At 35.3% G+C, this 20,932-nt stretch overlaps 1 protein-coding gene across 26 annotated transcripts in view; it reads right to left on the bottom strand.

Moving 5' to 3' along the window:
• Window positions 1–20,932, bottom strand: part of LOC110447620 (F-actin-uncapping protein LRRC16A-like) — an 85,894-nt gene that overhangs the window by 20,755 nt on the left and 44,207 nt on the right. For 16 of the 26 annotated variants that reach the window (XM_021493427.1, XM_021493430.1, XM_021493435.1 and 13 more), the window contains exons 22-30: window positions 19,251–19,367; window positions 18,392–18,454; window positions 16,538–16,647; window positions 14,406–14,493; window positions 13,429–13,599; window positions 12,039–12,074; window positions 7,895–7,927; window positions 5,680–5,718; window positions 3,315–3,381 (exon numbers count right to left, since the gene is read on the bottom strand). In XM_021493427.1, the coding sequence (XP_021349102.1) occupies window positions 3,315–3,381; window positions 5,680–5,718; window positions 7,895–7,927; window positions 12,039–12,074; window positions 13,429–13,599; window positions 14,406–14,493; window positions 16,538–16,647; window positions 18,392–18,454; window positions 19,251–19,367 (724 nt within the window). The remainder of the gene's footprint in view (window positions 1–3,314; window positions 3,382–5,679; window positions 5,719–7,894; window positions 7,928–12,038; window positions 12,075–13,428; window positions 13,600–14,405; window positions 14,494–16,537; window positions 16,648–18,391; window positions 18,455–19,250; window positions 19,368–20,932) is intronic. The other 10 variants (XM_021493444.1, XM_021493451.1, XM_021493446.1 and 7 more) reach the window with 6 other exon arrangements.

Here is a 20,932-nt window from a genome sequence, read left to right as displayed (position 1 = left end):
TTTTACCCCGTTCTCATATTGAACAATTTTAATGATGTTTTTTTTTTAAATTGTTGTACTATTAACAACATTCTTGGAAGCAATGTTGTCTGATACTCTGGTTCTAACTTGTATATAGATATACACAGAAGGAGAAACTACTTATTTTCAGTTGATAAGGCAAAACACTACCTGTATTTTCTAACATGTATATAAAGATGGTAATTGTGTAATGATATATATAAACATATGGCTATAATTATAGCTTATATATGATCTAACATATACACAGTGTAGTTACCACACAGTGTAGTGACCACACAGTGTAGTGGTCAGTGTAGTTACCACACAGTGTAGTGACCAGCCTTAGCGTAGAATCAGAGGGCAGGGGAAGTGCTTGACAATAGAATTGAAGTTGTTTCAGACAAGTAGAGCATGTACATTGTACATGTTATGTACGAATGTCTTTTAGGATAATTCTCAATATTTTTGGCAATTACTGAATTATAACTGAATCCATTCCTATGACTTTAATACCAGGTAAGCAAAACTATGGAAAATAATTTTAAATATTACATTAACTCATTCCCCCTGAAGACACATTTGAACTCTTCCAATTCAAAGGTTGGAATAGTTCAGTATGAAATTTCAGGGGTGACTGAGTTAAGGTACTTTTTTCAACCTTGTGTACAGTTTTTACATCTGATTCTGCTGCTAAGGTTTCTGTATGGATAGGATATATGATATATCTAGTAACTTCTGTAGTAAATGATACAGCAACATGATATGGTAGCTAGTTTCTGAATAAATAAGATGCATGATAACATAAGTTTCTGTATACATAGGCTAAATATTATGCATGATAACATAAGTTTCTGTATACATAGGCTAAATATTATGCATGTTAACATAAGTTTCTGTATACATAGGCTAAATAATATGCTCTATAGACAGAGGTGAGTTGGGAAAGTCTGTTCCACTAGTACTGTCAGTCATAATAATATGTAGCCGAAACGATCAAATCTCATTTGTTGGATCCAAGGTTGTTAATAAACTAATTTACAGGATTCATGCACAGTACACTTTTGACCAGGATGACCTTTTGGAGGAACTACTGCTGATTGACATAATTATACACGTATATCTTTTACTTCATGCAGCTTTCAATCAAATCAAATCCCCCAACCCACCCACACTCAATATTCTGCTATTTCAAATTTTGTTAATTATTTTATCTCATTATTTTTTGGTTGCTGGGGTAATTAATTTTTATATAGATTACAAGTAAAACAGAAAATAGTGTTCTAATTTAACAGAAAGACGATTACACTGTTATAACGACATACAGGAACGTTACCTCTTCCTGACTTTCTTCCTGCTAAAAAGATTTACATCGGGCAGATAATATCATTTAGTCATGAATGAATACAGGTGCAATATTAGTCATTTAAGAATCTTTACTTTCAGGTTACAGCTTAGTCCAAATTTTCTTGTATATGATCATAATGTGATTTTTTTACTTTAGATTTAACAGATCCTAATTTGGTACGAAAAGTCGTAAATTAATAACATACATGCACGTGTAAAAAGTATGTAGTTTAAATTAAAAAGCATCATCTGTGGGAAGAAACATTTACTTTTGTATAAGTTTTAAACTGCGCATGAAGGGATGTTAATTCCTAACATTAAGGGACCTTTTCATTGAAAGAGATTGATCAATGTAATGTTGTTCTATGAGGATGTGTTTTCAAGAGAATTTTTACATCCCCCCCCTTAAAATCACTATACCTATTCATATACTAAAACACAATATAAGTTGTTTGAATTCCAATTCTGTTTATCGCAATGAAAATGACAAGAAGACATGAAATAGATGATCCAATGATGTAAAGGGGGTAGAAAAGATGACTTTAAGTTTTAGTAGATTCTAAAAATTACCACTCGGCCAGATTGAGATCTCAAATTTTTTCTTTCATATCTAGACATAAAAAGAAATTGAAAAATTAGTCCATTTTACATGAAAACTTGATATTATTTTCTTAGACACAAATCTGTACCAAATACTTTCTAAAGGCCAGCAAATGGTCAACAACCCCAATTTGTGTTTAATCAACTTCATCTTGTTAACATATGATATTTAGTTTTACAAAGTGATCAAATTTCAATTGACTTTTGAGATCCCAAGGCCATCCTAAAATTTGGAAAAATGCACAACCACCAGAGTTAGTAACGTGTTTATAATTAATTCTATGATAGTGAATTCTAGCTTTCTAGCTAAGTCTAATACCAGACCAGATGCAGCTTGCCTCTCAACCTCTAAACTGTTCCCAAGACCATTGTTTAGTAAAGCATTGGAAGTCTACACAGGATCTTAGTTCAAAGTTCTGTTCTCGTACATGTCCAACTTCAAGGAGCTATGTAACCATGGGGACAGTGACGAGGATTGTATCAGTTGTTATTTGATGTATCACCCTATGGCATCTCTCAAACTATGTAGACAAACACTGTAACCACAGTAAGAGTTGATCATTATTACTTTGGCTGAAAAATCAGGTCCCGTTGCCTTATTAACATATTTGTCTGTAGCCTTTGTCAGTGTTTAAGTTGTCATAGTAATACATTAACCTGTAACCTATGTCTGTGTTATTGTTGTCATAGTAGCAGATTAACCTGTAACCTTTGTCAGTGTTTAAGTTGTCATAGTAACATATTAACCTGTAACCATTGTCAGTGTAGTTGTTACCATAGGAACAGATTAACCTGTAACCGTTATCAGTGTAGTTGTTACCATAGTAACAGATTAACCTGTAACCGTTGTCAGTGTAGTTGTTACCATAGTAACAGATTAACCTGTAACCATTGTCAGTGTAGTTATTACCATTGTAACAGATTAACCTGTAAACTTAGTCAGTGTTTAAGTTGTCGTAGTAACGGATTAACCCGTAACCTTTTTAAGTGTTAATTGTTACCATAGTAACAGATTAATCTATTACCTTTGTCAGTGTAATTGTTACCATAGTAACAGATTAATCTATTACCTTTGTCAGTGTAATCGTTACCATAGAAACAGATTAACTTGTAACCTTTGTCAGTGTAATTGTTACCATAGTAACAGATTAACTTGTAACCTTTGTCAGTGTATATTTTTGTTGCCCACATGACAGACTTAAAGCCATGTTCATGGGGTCAGAAATAATAACAGATCTACCTACAATTTTCAGGGGTCAGTGTGACCATAGTAATGGGCTTACCTATGACATTCAAGGTCAGTGTTGCCATAGTAATGGACTTACCTATGACATTCAAGGTCATTGGTGCCATAACCCCAGACTTACCTATGACAGTGGGGGGCCTGGTCATGCGGCTGTATTTGCTCTTCCTTCTGTCAATCACTGGGGAATCCTACAGTACGAGATGACATCATGAGATATATACCACATATCAATATAAACAGGTGTCTTCATGTATTCTACATAAAGGATCACCAAAACAACGGAGTAAAACAGGTAAAATATTCTCATTAAAACACAGAACAGAGTTTATACAACAGCTTTCTGATTTGCTCAGTTTTATTGTTTTTCTTGCCACATCAGTTAGATAGCCTTATTAGCATGCTACCTGTATAACTAGTATGCCACATCACTGGTATGATGTATACTGTAGTATTACCTAATTAGTATACCAGTCCTGTTACCAAATAAATACCAAGTCTATTAACGATTACTATAAATAGGGGTCGTGTATTAACAATCATGTAGCTAAGCAACTTAAATGTCATTTAACTGGATAATTTCTGACTGCTTATTTCAACAAACCAATCTAAATATATAAGGAATACTGCATTTTAATGTAACCAGGAACTCCTCTAAAATACTGATGGTTATTGATACAAAGATGATGATGATTCAATTCTAATTCACAAGCCAATAATTGATGCAATTCTTTGATAAGAAAACTGATTGTGTTGATATCTATTACCATTTTTGTTAAATTTCTGACAAGAAACTCGTCCTGATATGACCCTGGCTGTTGTGAGGACGTTTAACCTCAAACAATCAAAAAACCTTATAAATAAATAAATACCAAATTTAAATCCCTACATCAAAGTCGGACATCTCCATTAGCTATAGGTATACATATGCATGTTCATATTGATTTAATATAATTTTAAATAATGTAAATCATTTGTATTTTATAAGATAAATAATTTCACATGAAGGTCAAAAATGGTCAAAATGAAGGTCAAACCTGCATGCTTACTGCATGTTATTTTAGTATGTAAGCTTTTCAAACTCATCAAAATCAGCTGTATGGCATTTAAACTATTGAACTTGACCTTTGACATACTAGTACATTTACACCTTTTCTAAAAAAGTGTTTTGATATTTAAAACTGAAAACTTTTTCAATTTTGGGATAAGCAGTGCAAATGCAAAATTTAAAACAATCTGTGCAGGTCATGATAATCATTTCCAGCTGACCTGTGCAAATGCGCACGACTTGGCTGGCATGAGCTGCGAGGACAATCAATCTCAAATTCAAACAAGTTGTGAGTATTTAACGCATTATTAAATATTGAATCTATATTTCTTGCTTGCTTATGTAATCATAAATCACTAAACGAATGATCACAAAAAGTATCCCCAAAACTGAGTGATGTTAAATTGTATTACATAAATGGAGACGCCGACAGGAGAAATATAATAGTCATTACATACAATTATATAAAACAGGCAGCTAGCTATTTCAAATGCTCATAAGTATATCTACTAAAACAGTATATGGTGTAAACATTTCTACAATGCTTTTGTAATGCTCTACAAAAAAATCTTAAAGCATCAAGGAACAGGCAGCTTTTGTATGCAAATGTGCAAAAAATGCCATTCCAACCTTACACTCATCCATCAGCTATAAAGGGAGACAACTTATCCTCAATCAGATATAAGGGGAGGTAATCCTAGCCTTCATCTGAGATAAGGGGAGGTAATTTATGTTTGTTTAATATGCTTGTTCTTTAAAGGCAAATGTCTTCATTCAGACTAAATGTGATGACATGTCTTAGCTAAAACAGGTCGAAGAGTTGGTTAATTGACAATAATGCTTTGGGGAAGGGTACATACAGGTGAAACTAATAATTACATCACCTCTTATAGGACTCATTATTCACACACTCATTAGGAAAGAGATTGCTGGAAATGAACACATGACTGCATGCAGTCTTACTGTTCTAAATTTTGTTGGCTAAACTTGTCTTTATATTCAAATAAATAATTTCATTGCGTGTATATGGTATTGTATTGTACAATATATGCAAGCAAATTTAACATGATAAGGAAACAAGTATAGTGCTCTTATATAAGTCCTTCTCCTCGTGAAGAAATTTCATTATCTAGTATAGGTGCATGTCAGTAAAACAAAAGATTAGTTCTATACTAGATAAGACTGAAATATATTGAACTTCTGAAAAAGGTTTCAAGGATTCAAAGAACAAAAACATACATATAAAGTATAATATTTGTCATTATTCATTACGTATATCGTATGAGTATTCAAATAGTTAAATATCTACTCAGGCTAAGTATATCAGGTTGTTATATATGTAATGGAGTATACTTGGTATATACATAGTATCAAAGCGGTGTAGTTCAGGTCTAGCCAGGAGAAGCAGAAACAAAGAAGTCTGTCATAGTAGAACACTTACGCAATCTTGTGTAAAAAGTGAGAGCCACCGCGGTATCAGCTGGTTATACAGAAAACAAGCTATCAACACCACCACAGGTACAAATAACAGTGTTCTCTCTAACGACCGACAGAAAACTCAAGTCGAACAGGTTTCATTTCTCTAAACAACCAGCAGAAATCTTAACATTTTGAATTATAGTCCATCTACTCATTTTCAAAAGCAATTAAGAGCCATGCAGATTATAATCACTTTAAAATACCCAATACGACATCTTAGTATTAAGCATAACCTGATAAGCCATTGGCTGAGCAAACATCAGACAGTTTCTAATCAGGCAAACACATTAGTAATGTGGTGTTATACAGTAGAACGAACAGGACCTGTCATATTGAAGTTTGTCATAATGATCACAAATTACATGCTTTCTCATCTACCTGTTTAGAAATAAATTTTCAAATATAAAATACACATTCTTTTATCCTTCTAGATGTTTTACTGATACAGTTGAGCAGCCATCTTTTGTGAAAATATACAAGTTTCAAAGTAGTGTATGTGTATATAACAACTGAAAAGTTCATGTCCTTCATTAAGCCCACCTCTTTATATGTATCAAAAAAAGTTAAATCATCGGGAAATAAATGGCATACATTAAAGACTAAATCACATGGGATTGTCATATGTTAAGATGTTATTGTTTTAATTTGTCAATACCGTCACAGATCCACTAATTAACACAGCTTGGGGCTTATCTGTCAGCCTCCATCATAAATTTTACAATTTACTCTTTAATTCTGTGCTGTTAATTGCTATGGTTACTAGTTACATTTTCTTTGTAAAATTTATAACACTGATCATCAACTAAAAAATGTATATAAAAGGTTTTTTATTTATAACGTTTCTATGTGTAAGGTCATCGTATCAAACTCTTTCCGATACTGCTGGACATCAATCTCCTCATCTCTCTGTGAAGTGATTGTATTGTGTAGTGCTGACCTTGCATGTCACCATGCAATCTAAACCTGTCTCCCTGCTGCTGGCCTTGTATTCCTCTGCTTAACTGGATATTATAGTTTATACTTATTGAGAATTCTTGTGCAATGTTAAGTATACCTGCAGTTGGATACAAATATATCTGCAGTCTGATGCAAGGCTTCAAGAAAGAGACAATGAAGCACAGATATGCAGGACCAATGTTAACAGTTGAGCTCTGTTCATTCTCTGTTAGTATCACAGCTATATGATATTCATACATAAATATGCATTTTTTAGTAGCCCCTATCATTATCAATCCATATACGCTGACCTTGCATTATATTTGAATTTTCCCTGTCTCTGTACTTAGAGATTGTATTTAATTTTGTTTTCATTTGAAGTCTTAATGTATATATATATCGGTACTGATTAGGTTTCGACTGACATTCATATACAATATGTATATATATATCAGTACTGATTAGGTTTCGACTGACATTCATATACAATATGTATATATATATCAGTACTGATTAGGTTTCGACTGACATTCATATACAATATGTATATATATATCAGTACTGATTAGGTTTCGACTGACATTCATATACAATATGTATATATATATCAGTACTGATTAGGTTTCGACTGACATTCATATACAATATGTATATATATATCAGTACTGATTAGGTTTCGACTGACATTCATATACAATATGTATATATATATCAGTACTGATTAGGTTTCGACTGACATTCATATACAATATGTATATATATATCAGTACTGATTAGGTTTCGACTGACATTCATATACAATATGTATATATATATCAGTACTGATTAGGTTTCGACTGACATTCATATACAATATGAATGCAAATTAGCTTAAAGAAAATAAAAATAACTTTTGCTGCAACGTAGTTGGTGCTGACATTTCTCATGTCATAAAAAAATGTCTAAATGTCCACATTATAATTCATTTAATATCCCACTGTACAACTGCAATAGTTCTGTTTACAGTTAAATCATGCAATCTCATGAAATGAGGAATAGACTATCATACACCTGGATATATGTGTGCATTTAAACCGTTCACCGATAGCATGAGCCTGACACCTGCAAGAAATGGCAGCAATCCCATAACTTAGTATCATTATTAAGCAAATCAACCAAGGGCAACATGAAGCAAAGATCGGTTGAGGATCAAAGGTTGCAGAAGATGCGCTAGTCATGCCGATGAAGCTTATGCTAGTTACCTTGGTAACAACCTCAAGTCTGTTCGATACTGGCTAAAAGTTAATGACATGTATTAAAACATAGAAAATTGGTTGTTGGCCATTTACATGAAAGAGAAAGCTTTATTCTGGAAGGAAATCTATGACAGTAGAAGTTACAGGCACAATTCTGTGGTAAAATAAAGAATTAATTTAGTAAACAGCTAAGAATAGCAGACAAAGACAGATATCCTAATGAAACGACTAGATCGACAGTAATGCTGATAGCATGACTGGAGGGGTAGATATCTCTGTACGAGATAATGACAGCGACAGATATCCTGATGATATTACTAAAGGGGCAGATATCCTGAAAATATGACTACATGTAGGGGGTAGATATTCTGAAAATATTACTAGGGGGTAGATATTCTGAAAATATTACTAGGGGGTATATATCCTGAAAATATGACAAGGGGGTAGATATCCTGAAAATATGACTAGGGGGTAGATATCCTGATGATATGATTAGGGGGTAGATATCCTGAAAATATGATTAGGAGACCAGATATCCTTAGATTTGACAAAGGGAACAGATATCTTAATGATATGATCAGTTGGGGCAGATATCCTAATATTATGATCAAAGGGACAGATGTCTGGATATGAATAAGAGGACAGATATCAAGATCATAGGACTAAGAAGCAGATATCCTGATGAATGACTAGATACCAGATATCCTGATGAATGACTAGATACCAGATTCCCTGATGAATGACTAGATACCAGATATCATGATGAATGACTAGAGGCCAGATATCCTGATGAATGACTAGATACAAAATATCCTGATGAATGACTAGATACCAGATACCCTGATTAATGACTAGATACCAGATATCATGATGAATGAGTAGAGGCCGGATATCCTGATGGATGACTAGATACCAGATATCCTGATGAAGGACTAGATACCAGATATCCTGATGAATGACGAGAGGCCAAATATCCTGATGAATTACTAAAGGCCAAATATCCTGATGAATGACTAGAGGCCGGATATCCTGATGAATGACTAGATACCAGATTCCCTGATGAATGACTAGATACCAGATATCCTGATTAATGACTAGAGGCCAAATATCCTGACGAATGACTAGATACCAAATATCCTGATGAATGACTAGAGACCGGATATCCTGATGAATGACTAGATACAAAATATCCTGATGAATGACTAGATACCAGATTCCCTGATGAATGACTAGATACCAGATATCCTGATGAATGACTAGATTCCAGATATCCTGATGAATGACTAGAGGACAAATATCCTGATGAATGACTAGATACCAGATTCCCTGATGAATGACTAGATACCAGATATCCTGATGAAGGACTAGATACCAGATATCCTGATGAATGACTAGATGCCAAATATCCTGATGAATGACTAGAGACCGGATATCCTGATGAATGACTAGATACCAGATATCCTGATGAAGGACTAGATACCAGATATCCTGATGAATGACTAGCTACAAGATATCCTGATGAATGACTAGATACCAGGTATCCTGATGAATGACTAGATACCAGATATCCTGATGAATGACTAGATTCCAGATATCCTGATGAATGACTAGAGGACAAATATCCTGATGAATGACTAGATACCAGGTATCCTGATGAATGACTAGATACCAGATTCCCTGATGAATGACTAGATACCAGATATCCTGATGAATGACTAGATGCCAAATATCCTGATGAATGACTAGAGGCCGGATATCCTGATGAATGACTAGATACCAGATATCATGATGAATGAGTAGAGGCCGGATATCCTGATGGATGACTAGATACCAGATATCCTGATGAATGACTAGATACAAAATATCCTGATGAATGACTAGATACCAGATACCCTGATTAATGACTAGATACCAGATATCATGATGAATGACTAGATACCAGATACCCTGATTAATGACTAGATACCAGATATCATGATGAATGAGTAGAGGCCGGATATCCTGATGGATGACTAGATACCAGATATCCTGATGAATGACTAGATACCAGATACCCTGATGAATGACTAGATACCAGATATCATGATGAATGACTAGAGGAGTAGAGGCCGGATATCCTGATGGATACCAGATATCCTGATGAATGACTAGAGGCCAAATATCCTGACAAATGACTAGAGGCCAAATATCCTGATGAATGACTAGAGGCCAAATATCCTGATGAATGACTAGATACCAGATATCCTGATGAATGACTAGAGCCCAAATATCCTGATGAATGACTATAGCTCAGATATTCTGACACTTATAAGACTAGAGGGGCAGACAACTTGATGACATATTGTTATTGCTGCTGAATTAGCTATAGATGGTTGCTGAGTTGAATCCATATATTCAGTTTGTAAAGACAATTTCATTTTTTTTCTTTTATTGATTTTGATGAAAATAAGAAACAGAATGATATGGATCCTGAATGATATGGAACATGACTGAGATTATATCTGCAAACAAGAGGCCCATGGGCCTTAACGGTCACCTGAGTCTATAGTATTTATTTTTGTTGTTGAAATATGTACCAATTTGAGTAAAAAATAGTATAATGTTAACTTAACTTTGTCAGGACCATGAGCTGATCATTCCTAGACCAATTTTAAGTGAGATCGGCCTATTAGAACTTAGTAGCAAAATAGCGGCCATGGCAGCCAAATTGTATTTCTGATTGACCCGAAAAATAACAACACTTTGTCAGGACCATGATTCGATCATTCCTACAAAGTTTCAGTTCAATCGGCCAAGTAGATCTTTACTTTAAGTTTGAAATAGTTTTCCAAAATGGCAGCCGTGGTGGCCATATTGGATTTCTGATCGACCCGAAAAATAACAACACTTTGTCAGGACCATGAGGCGATCATTCCTACCAACTTTCAGTTCAATCGGCCCAGCAGAACTTGACTTTAAGTTTGAAATGTAAAATGTTAACGGACGACGGACGACGGACGACGGACGACGGACGACGTACGACGGACGACGGACGACGGACGACGACGGACGAAAACGGATAGCAATAGGTCACTTGAGCTAAAGCTCAGGTGACCTAAAAAGCATATATGGAATCATGTCAGCCGAGCATTTATCTCATGCTATACACTGTATATATTATACTTGACAACATGTAAATAAAGATACCATGAGACATACAGTAGCAACTTGTCAAAATGTCAATGAAAGAGCTGTACAATTCCAAGTGTTTGTATTAATAAAACTATTAAGTTTCTCTGTAAGGATTTTTTTTATACAACTCTATGCATGAAAGTTTGTTCAATTATTTTTATATATTTCTCTTAAATTTGAAATTTCATAGAATTCTTTTTTAGTTTTGTAGTATGTTTTTAAAAGAAATAAAACGTAGGAAAAAAGAGTTGTACACTCTTGAATTCAATAAGCGTCTGGCCAGGGTCAACCATGCACTGTATGACTATAGACATGTGTTTAATAGGGAAATATCTGTAAATTTTGTATACTCATATGCAGTACAAAGTGTGATTATAATCTAGTGGAAAATCGTCATCTAGAAACATCAATTCCTTAAAACATTTCCAGAAAAACACATTTTCCAGGATGCAGAAACAGGAACTGTAACAGAAAGTGTTTCTGTTATATAATGTAAGTGTCTGGACAGGGAGTGTTCTACCTTCAAGCACACTCTCTATACTGTACCCTGGCAACAATCTACAGGTGCAAATATACAATTGTGATACAAGCATGCCAGTTTATAGTATTGATAATGATATTATATTCATGGCACAATAAAATCTTAGTTATACAAAGTGTTTTAATTTTGCAGGGTCAAACTTTCTTGTAACAAATTTGAAGTGAATCAACCCAGTGGGACTTCATGTTGACTAAGCAGAGGAGAACAACACCAGAGGACGCTTGTCCAGGACGTGTACTTAGTCTTTAATATAGCAGGCCTCAAAATGGAATTAAATTACTGTAAAGCTGTCACTGGATCTCAATTTTAACAGCTGCTGTATTAGTAGTAGTATTAGCTTTTTCGCTGTCAGAGAGATGAATTATTTTTTCGCTGTCAGAGAGATGAATTATTTTCAGAGAAGAAAAAAAAGAAACGCTTGATGAATTTGATATCTACCCAGGTGTTTTCAGTTCCGTCACACCAGAACGTGAGCTACAGTACAATGTATATAGTTATTTATTGTTTTCTGAGCTACAGTACAATGTATACAGTTATTTATAGTTTTCCTCACAAACAGTACATCAACCAACATATACTGTATAACATGAAATGTTTGTTGTGTATAAACTTGCGTTGTTTTTGTGGTTGCTATGGATATATATACAACGAATATTTCTACTACTTGAAAGTATGTACACAACGGTAATGTGAAAATTATATGAACCTGAAGTAATTGTAGTTATAAAATGTACGCATTTTCGCGGCTTTACAATTCCGGATTTCATCAGAACGTGTTCCTATTCTAGTTTACATACCAATTTCACATTTCGTGTGATATTGACACAGCGATTTGATTTCACAGACGAATATTTTAAGATACTTGAACAATTCATTTAAAATAGTAAAATTATGTATTTACTAAAATTGACATGTGTTATCAATCTGTTTTATAAATGTCATTTATTATTGATTAAGTATGTGATCAATCAAGTGAAACGGTAGGCCTACAAAGCGTCGCGAGATCAGGTCAGGGTCCCACCGTAGTTATATTCACTTTACCTCTGTGATAATTATTTTATTTACTTGACATGAACAGAGAAGTATGATGAGTGTGACTCTTTGTCATTTTAAAATATACCGCAAATGTGTTATGGTGTTAGACCAATGATTCTCGGAAAGGTGGATATATTTCGTTGTACATGGCTAACCACGAAAATTAATACAGTTCTTACGGGTTAACTACGAAAGTTTGTACCCACAAAATAACTTGAAAGCTCCAAACCATGAAAGAAAGTACACACGAACATTCCATGTTATGCAGTATACCTAAAGAAAATTTAAAAAAATCTTACATTGTTCTGTTTAACTCATTCACCCCTGAAGACACATTTGAACTCTTCCAACTCAAACATTGGAATGGTATCATTATGAAACTTCAGGGGTGAATAAGCTAAAACACATTCAAGGAACAAGTCCCCTAAACAACTAGGTTTAAGGGGCTTTAATTATTCAATACTGGAGAGGTTATTTTAGCAAAAATATTTCAAAACAATTTGAACATTTTTTTCTGGGATATCTTTTTCCCGAAAACCAAAATACATGTATACCATACAAATGTCATTATATCTACACATTCTGTACAGGGCATGTCTATTACAGCCTTTACTACGTCTTGAAGAATTCGACTTTCAGTCTTAAATGAAATATCATATCCCTTGGGTTGATGAATCGCTGCATTGACATCAATAATGATCAATACTGTAGAGATTTGGGTCAGATATACGATGAAAAAACATTGAGTATTGGGCGAAGAGATGAAGAGACTGGGGCAGATATTGATATATACCATTGGGGAGGAGTCCACTTTGAGTGAGATCTTTTCTTGACTACCAGTATCTGGCTTCTCCTTGCCCTCGTCCAATTTCTCCTCCACATCCTTGCCTTCCAAATCTTCCTTCTTAGACTCACGTTGACTCTTCATAGATGTGCTGCTCTTCATCACATTTAGGTGGTTCGTCTGCAGACAAAGGTCATGGACAAAAAAAATCAATGTAAAGGTTATGGAATAGAAAAATTCAACATATAAATCATGGATAAAAAAAATCAATGTAAAGGTTATGGAATGGAAAAATTCAACATATAAATCATGTACTGAAAACTCTCAACGTTAAGGTCATGTACTGAAAACTCTCAACGTAAAGGTCACGTACTGAAAACTCTCAACGTAAAGGGCATGTACTGAAAACTCTCAACATAAAGGTCACGTACTGTAAACTCTCAACGTAAAGTTCACGTACTGAAAACTCTCAACGGAAAGGTCATGTACTGAAAACTCTCAACGTTAAGGTCATGTACTGAAAACTCTCAACGTTAAGGTCATGTACTGAAAACTCTCAACGTTAAGGTCATGTACTGAAAACTCTCAACGTTAAGGTCATGTACTGAAAACTCTCAACGTTAAGGTCATGTACTGAAAACTCTCAACGTTAAGGTCATGTACTGAAAACTCTCAACGTAAAGGTCACGTACTGAAAACTCTCAACATAAAGGTCACGTACTGAAAACTCTCAACGTAAAGTTCACGTACTGAAAACTCTCAACGTAAAGGTCATGTACTGAAAACTCTCAACGTAAAGGTCATGTACTGAAAACTCTCAACGTTAAGGTCATGTACTGAAAACTCTCAACGTAAAGGTCATGTACTGAAAACTCTCAACGTTAAGGTCATGTACTGAAAACTCTCAACGTAAAGGTCATGAATTGAAAACTCAACATAGAGGTCATGAATTAAAAACTCTCTTATGCAAAATTACAAATACATACCAGTGTTTTGTGACTTGATGACAGGGAGTCTATAACCTCATCCATCACTTTGTCAGAGACATGGGTAGCTACCACTAAATTCAGCTCGCTGTAACAGTAAAGTTTAAAGATGAGTCACTGTTAACTTTATCAGAGACGTGGGTAGCTACCACTAAATTTAGCTTGCTGTAAAAGTATTGTTTAAACATGAGTCACTGTAAACTTTGTATTTACTTGACATGTAGTCAGGGAACTCTACAGAGCCATTATATAATTATGTAAAATGAGTATAGGCCTAGACCCCAAGGTTAGAGAATATATGTCCTGTTAGTGATGACTACATTCCCGGGGCCTGTAAGAAATTGTCTACCAGGTCGGTTCATGTGTATGGTCTTTTTGGATAGTCTACAGAGTGTGGTCATGGTGGTGGTCAGATACTGAAGAAACATAACGTCAATTATTTATAGAAAAGTTGTGTTTATGTGGATTGTAAAACTATTTGGATCTAAGAGAAACTTCAAAAAGAAATGTTCTTTCCTTAAAATACCAAAGAAATATGAGACACAGTTTCCTTTCCCGTCTACACAAGACAGATCAAAACCTACCTTATCTTGTCACTACCTTTTAGAAATGTTTGACATATCAGAACCTATCTTAGTTTGTTAAATATCTCTGTTTCTACACTGTCTAAGATATGTTTGACAGATCAGACATCACTCACCTAAGTTTGTTAAATAGCTCTGTTTCTACACTAGTACTGTCTAGGATATGTTTGACACACATCACTCACCTTAGCTTGTTAAATATCTCTGTTTCTACACTGTCTAAGATATGTTTGACAGATCATGACATCACCCACCTTAATTAGCTTGTTAAATATCTCTGTTTCTGCACTGTCTCACATCGCTCACCTTAGTTTGTTAAATATCTCTGTTTCTACACTGTCTAAGATATGTTTGACAGATCATGACATCACCCACCTTAATTAGCTTGTTAAATATCTCTGTTTCTGCACTGTCTCACATCGCTCACCTTAGTTTGTTAAATATCTCTGTTTCTACACTGTCGAAGATATGTTTGACACACATCGCCCATCTTAGTTTGTTAAATATCTCTGTTTCTACACTGTCTAAGATATGTTTGACACACATCGCCCACCTTAGTTTGTTAAATATCTCTGTTTCTACACTGTCTATGATATGTTTGACAGATCAGACATCACCCACCTTAGCTTGTTAAATATCTCTGTTTCTACACTAAGATATGTTTGACAGATCATGACATCACCCACCTTAATTAGCTTCTTAAATATCTCTGTTTCTACACTGTCTCACATCACCCACCTTAGTTTGTTAAAGATCTCTGTTTCTACACTGTCTATGATATGTTTGACAGATCAGCCATCACCCACCTTAGCTTGTTAAATATCTCTGTTTCTACACTAAGATATGTTTGACAGATCATGACATCACCCACCTTAATTAGCTTGTTAAATATCTCTGTTTCTGCACTGTCTCACATCGCTCACCTTAGTTTGTTAAATATCTCTGTTTCTACACTGGCTAAGATATGTTTGACACACATCGCCCATCTTAGTTTGTTAAATATCTCTGTTTCTGCCCTGTCTAAGATATGTTTGACACACATCGCCCATCTTAGTTTGTTAAATATCTCTGTTTCTGCACTGTCTAAGATATGTTTGACACACATCGCCCACCTTAGTTTGGTAAATATCTCTGTTTCTACACTGTCGAAGATATGTTTGACAGATCAGACATCACCCACCTTACCTTGTTAAATATCTCTGTTTCTACACTGTCTAAGACATGTTTGACACACATCGCCCACCTTAGCTTGTTAAATATCTCTGTTTCTACTCTGTCTCACATCGCCCACCTTAGTTTGTTAAATATCTCTGTTTTTACACTGTCTAAGATATGTTTGACACACATCGCCCACCTTAGTTTGTTAAATATCTCTGTTTTTACACTGTCTAAGATATGTTTGACACACATCGCCCACCTTAGTTTGTTAAATATCTCTGTTTCTACACTGTCTATGATATGTTTGACACACATCGCCCACCTTAGCTTGTTAAATATCTGTGTTTCTACACTGTCTATGATATGTTTGACAGATCAGACATCACCTACCTTAGCTTGTTAAATATCTCTGTTTCCACACTGTCCAAGATATGTTTGGTAAAATCTTTAGGAAGTGAGCTTCTCTCTGCACAATTGGTTTCCAAGTCAGAAAGCAACTCCTTTGTAAAGAAAAAGAAGATAAATGAATGCTTATATTTCAGAAAAGATTGGATCTCATGCCATTTAACATACTTCATTTTGTGACATTTTTCTGACTTTTCATAAACAAGAGGCCAGATGAGCCTGTATCGCTCACCTGGTATTAATCTAAAACTTGTAAACTTAAAAGTGATCTAAAATAAAGCTACAGGCAAACTATTAGTATTTATGACTATAAGTCATTCAAAAGAACCTCTTCGGGCAATGTGAGCTAAAAACTAATAAAGCTTGTATTTATTATTTGTATATGATACCAACTTAAAACAAGAGATCCCAGAGGGATCTTGGCACCCACCATTGTACCATCTTCATTAGTTCTTTGTTAGTTTGATCTTTTCTCTAATCTGTTTGATCGAGTCATGTTAACAGTAAATGCACCTTGAGCTAACTTTTGATCTAAACTTAATACTGATGTGTATGAAAGCCAAACTTCAAAGTGAGTTTGTCATTTCACATATTTACTAGTACAGTACTTAATGTGAATGAAATAGAATCGATCATTGCAATATGATAAAGATCTGTTTAGTTCTTCCTTTAGCCATTTTGTTTTTATGATCAGTTTCAAAATATAACATGCACAACGAGGGATCAAGGGGAACCTACATATCAAATTTGAGAAATATCCCTCAATTTGTTCCTGAGAAATAGTACTAATTTAAAAAAATCGAAGATGGCTGTCGGTAGGCCATTTTGTTTAACTGATCAGTTTCAAAAGTAAACATGAACAATAAAGGATAGTGGGGAACCTGCATTGGCTGGCACCTAAAAAAATTGGGGGCGATTACAATTTTTGAAGCACTGGCCCAAATGACATATTGGTGGACCAAATAATTTTGGAAGAAATATTTCCACATCATTGAACACAAATGCTTCAGCACCATTCAGGTCTTCTCAAAAAGAAATAAACAAAACTTGCACCTCAAAGAAGACACCCTGGCAGTATTTATATAGAAAATCAGAAAAAAAATCATAACATTTTCTAAATCACGGACAGTTTGATTCAAATCGAAGTAATGACAACTGAAAAATGTACTGCCCCCTCCCCCCCCCCCAGCTAATGTGGAAGGGACTATAATTTCTTTTATTCATTAATTTTTCAACAGTAGCTCAAACAATTTTTGTTGGGCCAGTGACTACCTCACTTTTGACAACTTTTATTAACTCGAGCAAGACTTTAACCGCCATTGGGGAGCAAGCGACCGTCCATTTCAGGCACTGTTGCACAATAAGGGAACAAGGGGAACCTACATATAAAATTTGAGAAAGATCCTTCCCGTACTTCCCGAGAAATAGCAATAACAAACTTTCACTATCAAAATCCAAGATGGCTGCCTGTCGGCCATGTTGTTTATCTGATCAGTCTCAAAAGTTGCCCTGCACAGCTAAGGACCAAGGGGAACCTACATATAAAATTTGAGAAAGATCCCACTGGTACTTCTGGAGAAATACCGATAACAAGAATTGGACGGACCACGGACTGATTTGAATAGCCCACCATCATCTGATGGTGGGCTAAAAACAAAATTGACTTAACTTGATTGTTTTATGAATAAAAAGCATTTATTGTGTGATTGTATCAGACAATTAGAAAATGAATAGTGCTATAAAGATTGGTCAATTTCATATGTAGGAGTTTCTTTATTCTGAAATCAATTTTTATGACAAGAGTCAAGACAAAGACAAAACATTGAGTGCTTTACTTACCTTATTAGCCATGACAGAAGCACACTGGTTACTTGTACATTCAAACATGTCTTCAACAGTTTTCTGTTTCAACATAGAAACAATACATATATTGATGAAGATCTTTATACAAATCTTTGAACATTCATCAAAGACTTTGAATACAAAATTGAAATATCTGTTTTTAAAGATTATGCACTGACAAAAATAACCTTTCAATACAGACTAGCAGTTTCAGGTATTTTATGCATAGAATTAAAATAAAATGATCAAAATATAAAATCATATATTCCTTTAATGTATAGATTACCATTTGTCAATCTCACAATATTTTCTAACATGAAATCATTATCCATGGGAAAATCAACAAAACCTAAAACTAAAATCCTGAGACACAGTCAGATTTGTGCCTGTAGCCTGTATATGAGACACAGTCACATTTGTGCCTGTAGCCTGTGTATGAAACACAGTCAGATTTGTGCCTGTAGCCTGTGTATGAGACACAGTCAGATTTGTGCCTGTAGCCTGTATATGAGACACAGTCAGATTTGTGCCTGTAGCCTGTATATGAGACACAGTCAGATTTGTGCCTGTAGCCTGTATATGAGACACAGTCAGATTTGTGTCTGTAGCCTGTATATGAGACACAGTCAGATTTGTGCCTGTAGCCTGTATATGAGACACAGTCACATTTGTGCCTGTAGCCTGTGTATGAAACACAGTCAGATTTGTGCCTGTAGCCTGTGTATGAGACACAGTCAGATTTGTGTCTGTAGCCTGTATATGAGACACAGTCAGATTTGTGCATGTAGCCTGTATATGAGACTCATTAAGAGCCCCTCCTTCTCCCTACAAGAGACAGAGCATAGCAATGACATACCTTCATGTGTTTCTCCAGCACCTGCCTCAAAGTGTCGGACATCTCCTTCAGACATGCCTCCACCGGGTTGCCCGTTGACAGCGACTTGTTGGCAATTACTTGTAATTGTGGCAGCAACTGTACCAGAAATACAACACAAATGACATTTTTTAGGCAAATTATTTTTACTATTATCTCATTTACATTCATCATGTTTGTCTCTCCCCCTTTGTAAAGTGACATTAACATTTGCATTATGAAAATTACAAGATAAACATATTTTTTATTATAATTTCCAGAATTATACAATAATGAGCTTCATAAAATACACCATGGTTTTTAAAATTTAGTTCTACCGTTTTATCTTCCATATAACCTATGTAATTAAAGTGATTCCTTTTCATATCACTTACTTTGATTGACCTCTACATAATATCATGTTGTTCAAAAAGAAACCATCTATCCACTGTTTCATGCCATTGAGCAATTAAGGATTAAAGGTTAAAGTCATTGAAAAGCTGACTAATAAAACTATTAAGCTGACTGAAAATTTGATGTGCCTTGTATGTGTTTGGAGTAACCTTTGTTAACTACATGTGCCTGGTAATTCTGTAGAGTTTTTCTGCATGTAATGGATGTGCCCTACACCTATTTGTAATGTGAGACCCTTAACCTGACCTGTTTGGGGTGTGAGACCCTTAACCTGATGTGCCTGTACCTGTTTGGAGTGTCAGACCCTTAACCTGACCAGTTTGGGGTGTGAGACCCTTAAATATAACCTGATATGCATGTACCTGTTTGGAGTGTTAGACCCTTAACCTGATATGTGCCTGTACCTGTTTGGGGTGTGAGACCCCTAACCTGACCTGTTTGGGGTGTGTGACCCTTAACCTGATATGCCTGTAACTGGTTGGAGTGTGAGACCCTTAACCTGATATGCCTTTAAATGTTTGGAGTGTGAAACCCTTAACTGATATGCCTGTACCTGTTTGGAGTGTGAGACCTTTAACATGATATCCTTAACATGATATGCCTGTACCTGTTTGGAGTGTGAGACCCTTAACCTTATATGCCTGTACCTGTTTGGAGTGTGAGACCTTTAACATGATATGCCTGTTTGGAGTGTGAAACCCTTAACCTGATATGCCTGTACCTGTTTGGAGTGTGAGACCCTTAACCTTATATGCCTGTACCTGTTTGGAGTGTGAGACCCTTAACCTTATATGCCTGTACCTGTTTGGAGTGTGAGACCCTTAACCTGATATGCCTTTAAATGTTTGGAGTGTGAAACCCTTAACTGATATGCCTGTAACTGTTTGGAGTGTGAGACCCTTAACATGATATGCCTCTACCTGTTTGGAGTGTGAAACCCTTAACATGATATGCATGTACCTGTTTGGAGTGTGAAACTCTTAACATGATATGCCTATTTGGAGTGTGAAATCATTAACCTGATATACCTGTGCCTGTTTGGAGTGTGAGATCCTTAACCTGATATGCCTATACCTGTTTGGCGTGGGAGACCCTTAACATGATACGCCTGTACCTGTTTGGAGTGAGAGACCCTTAACATGATGCCTGTACCTGTGTGGAGTGTGAGACCCTTAGCATGATATGCCTATTTGGAGTGGGAAACCCTTAACAAGATATGCATGTTTGGAGTGTGAGACCCTTAACATGATGCCTGTACCTGTTTGGAGGGT

This window comes from Mizuhopecten yessoensis, unplaced genomic scaffold, assembly GCF_002113885.1.
Source record: "Mizuhopecten yessoensis strain PY_sf001 unplaced genomic scaffold, ASM211388v2 scaffold3537, whole genome shotgun sequence".
In the NCBI taxonomy this organism is placed as follows: domain Eukaryota; kingdom Metazoa; phylum Mollusca; class Bivalvia; order Pectinida; family Pectinidae; genus Mizuhopecten; species Mizuhopecten yessoensis.
The sequence above is the reverse complement of the archived record's forward strand: the minus strand, read 5'-3'. Positions and strand labels throughout refer to the sequence as shown.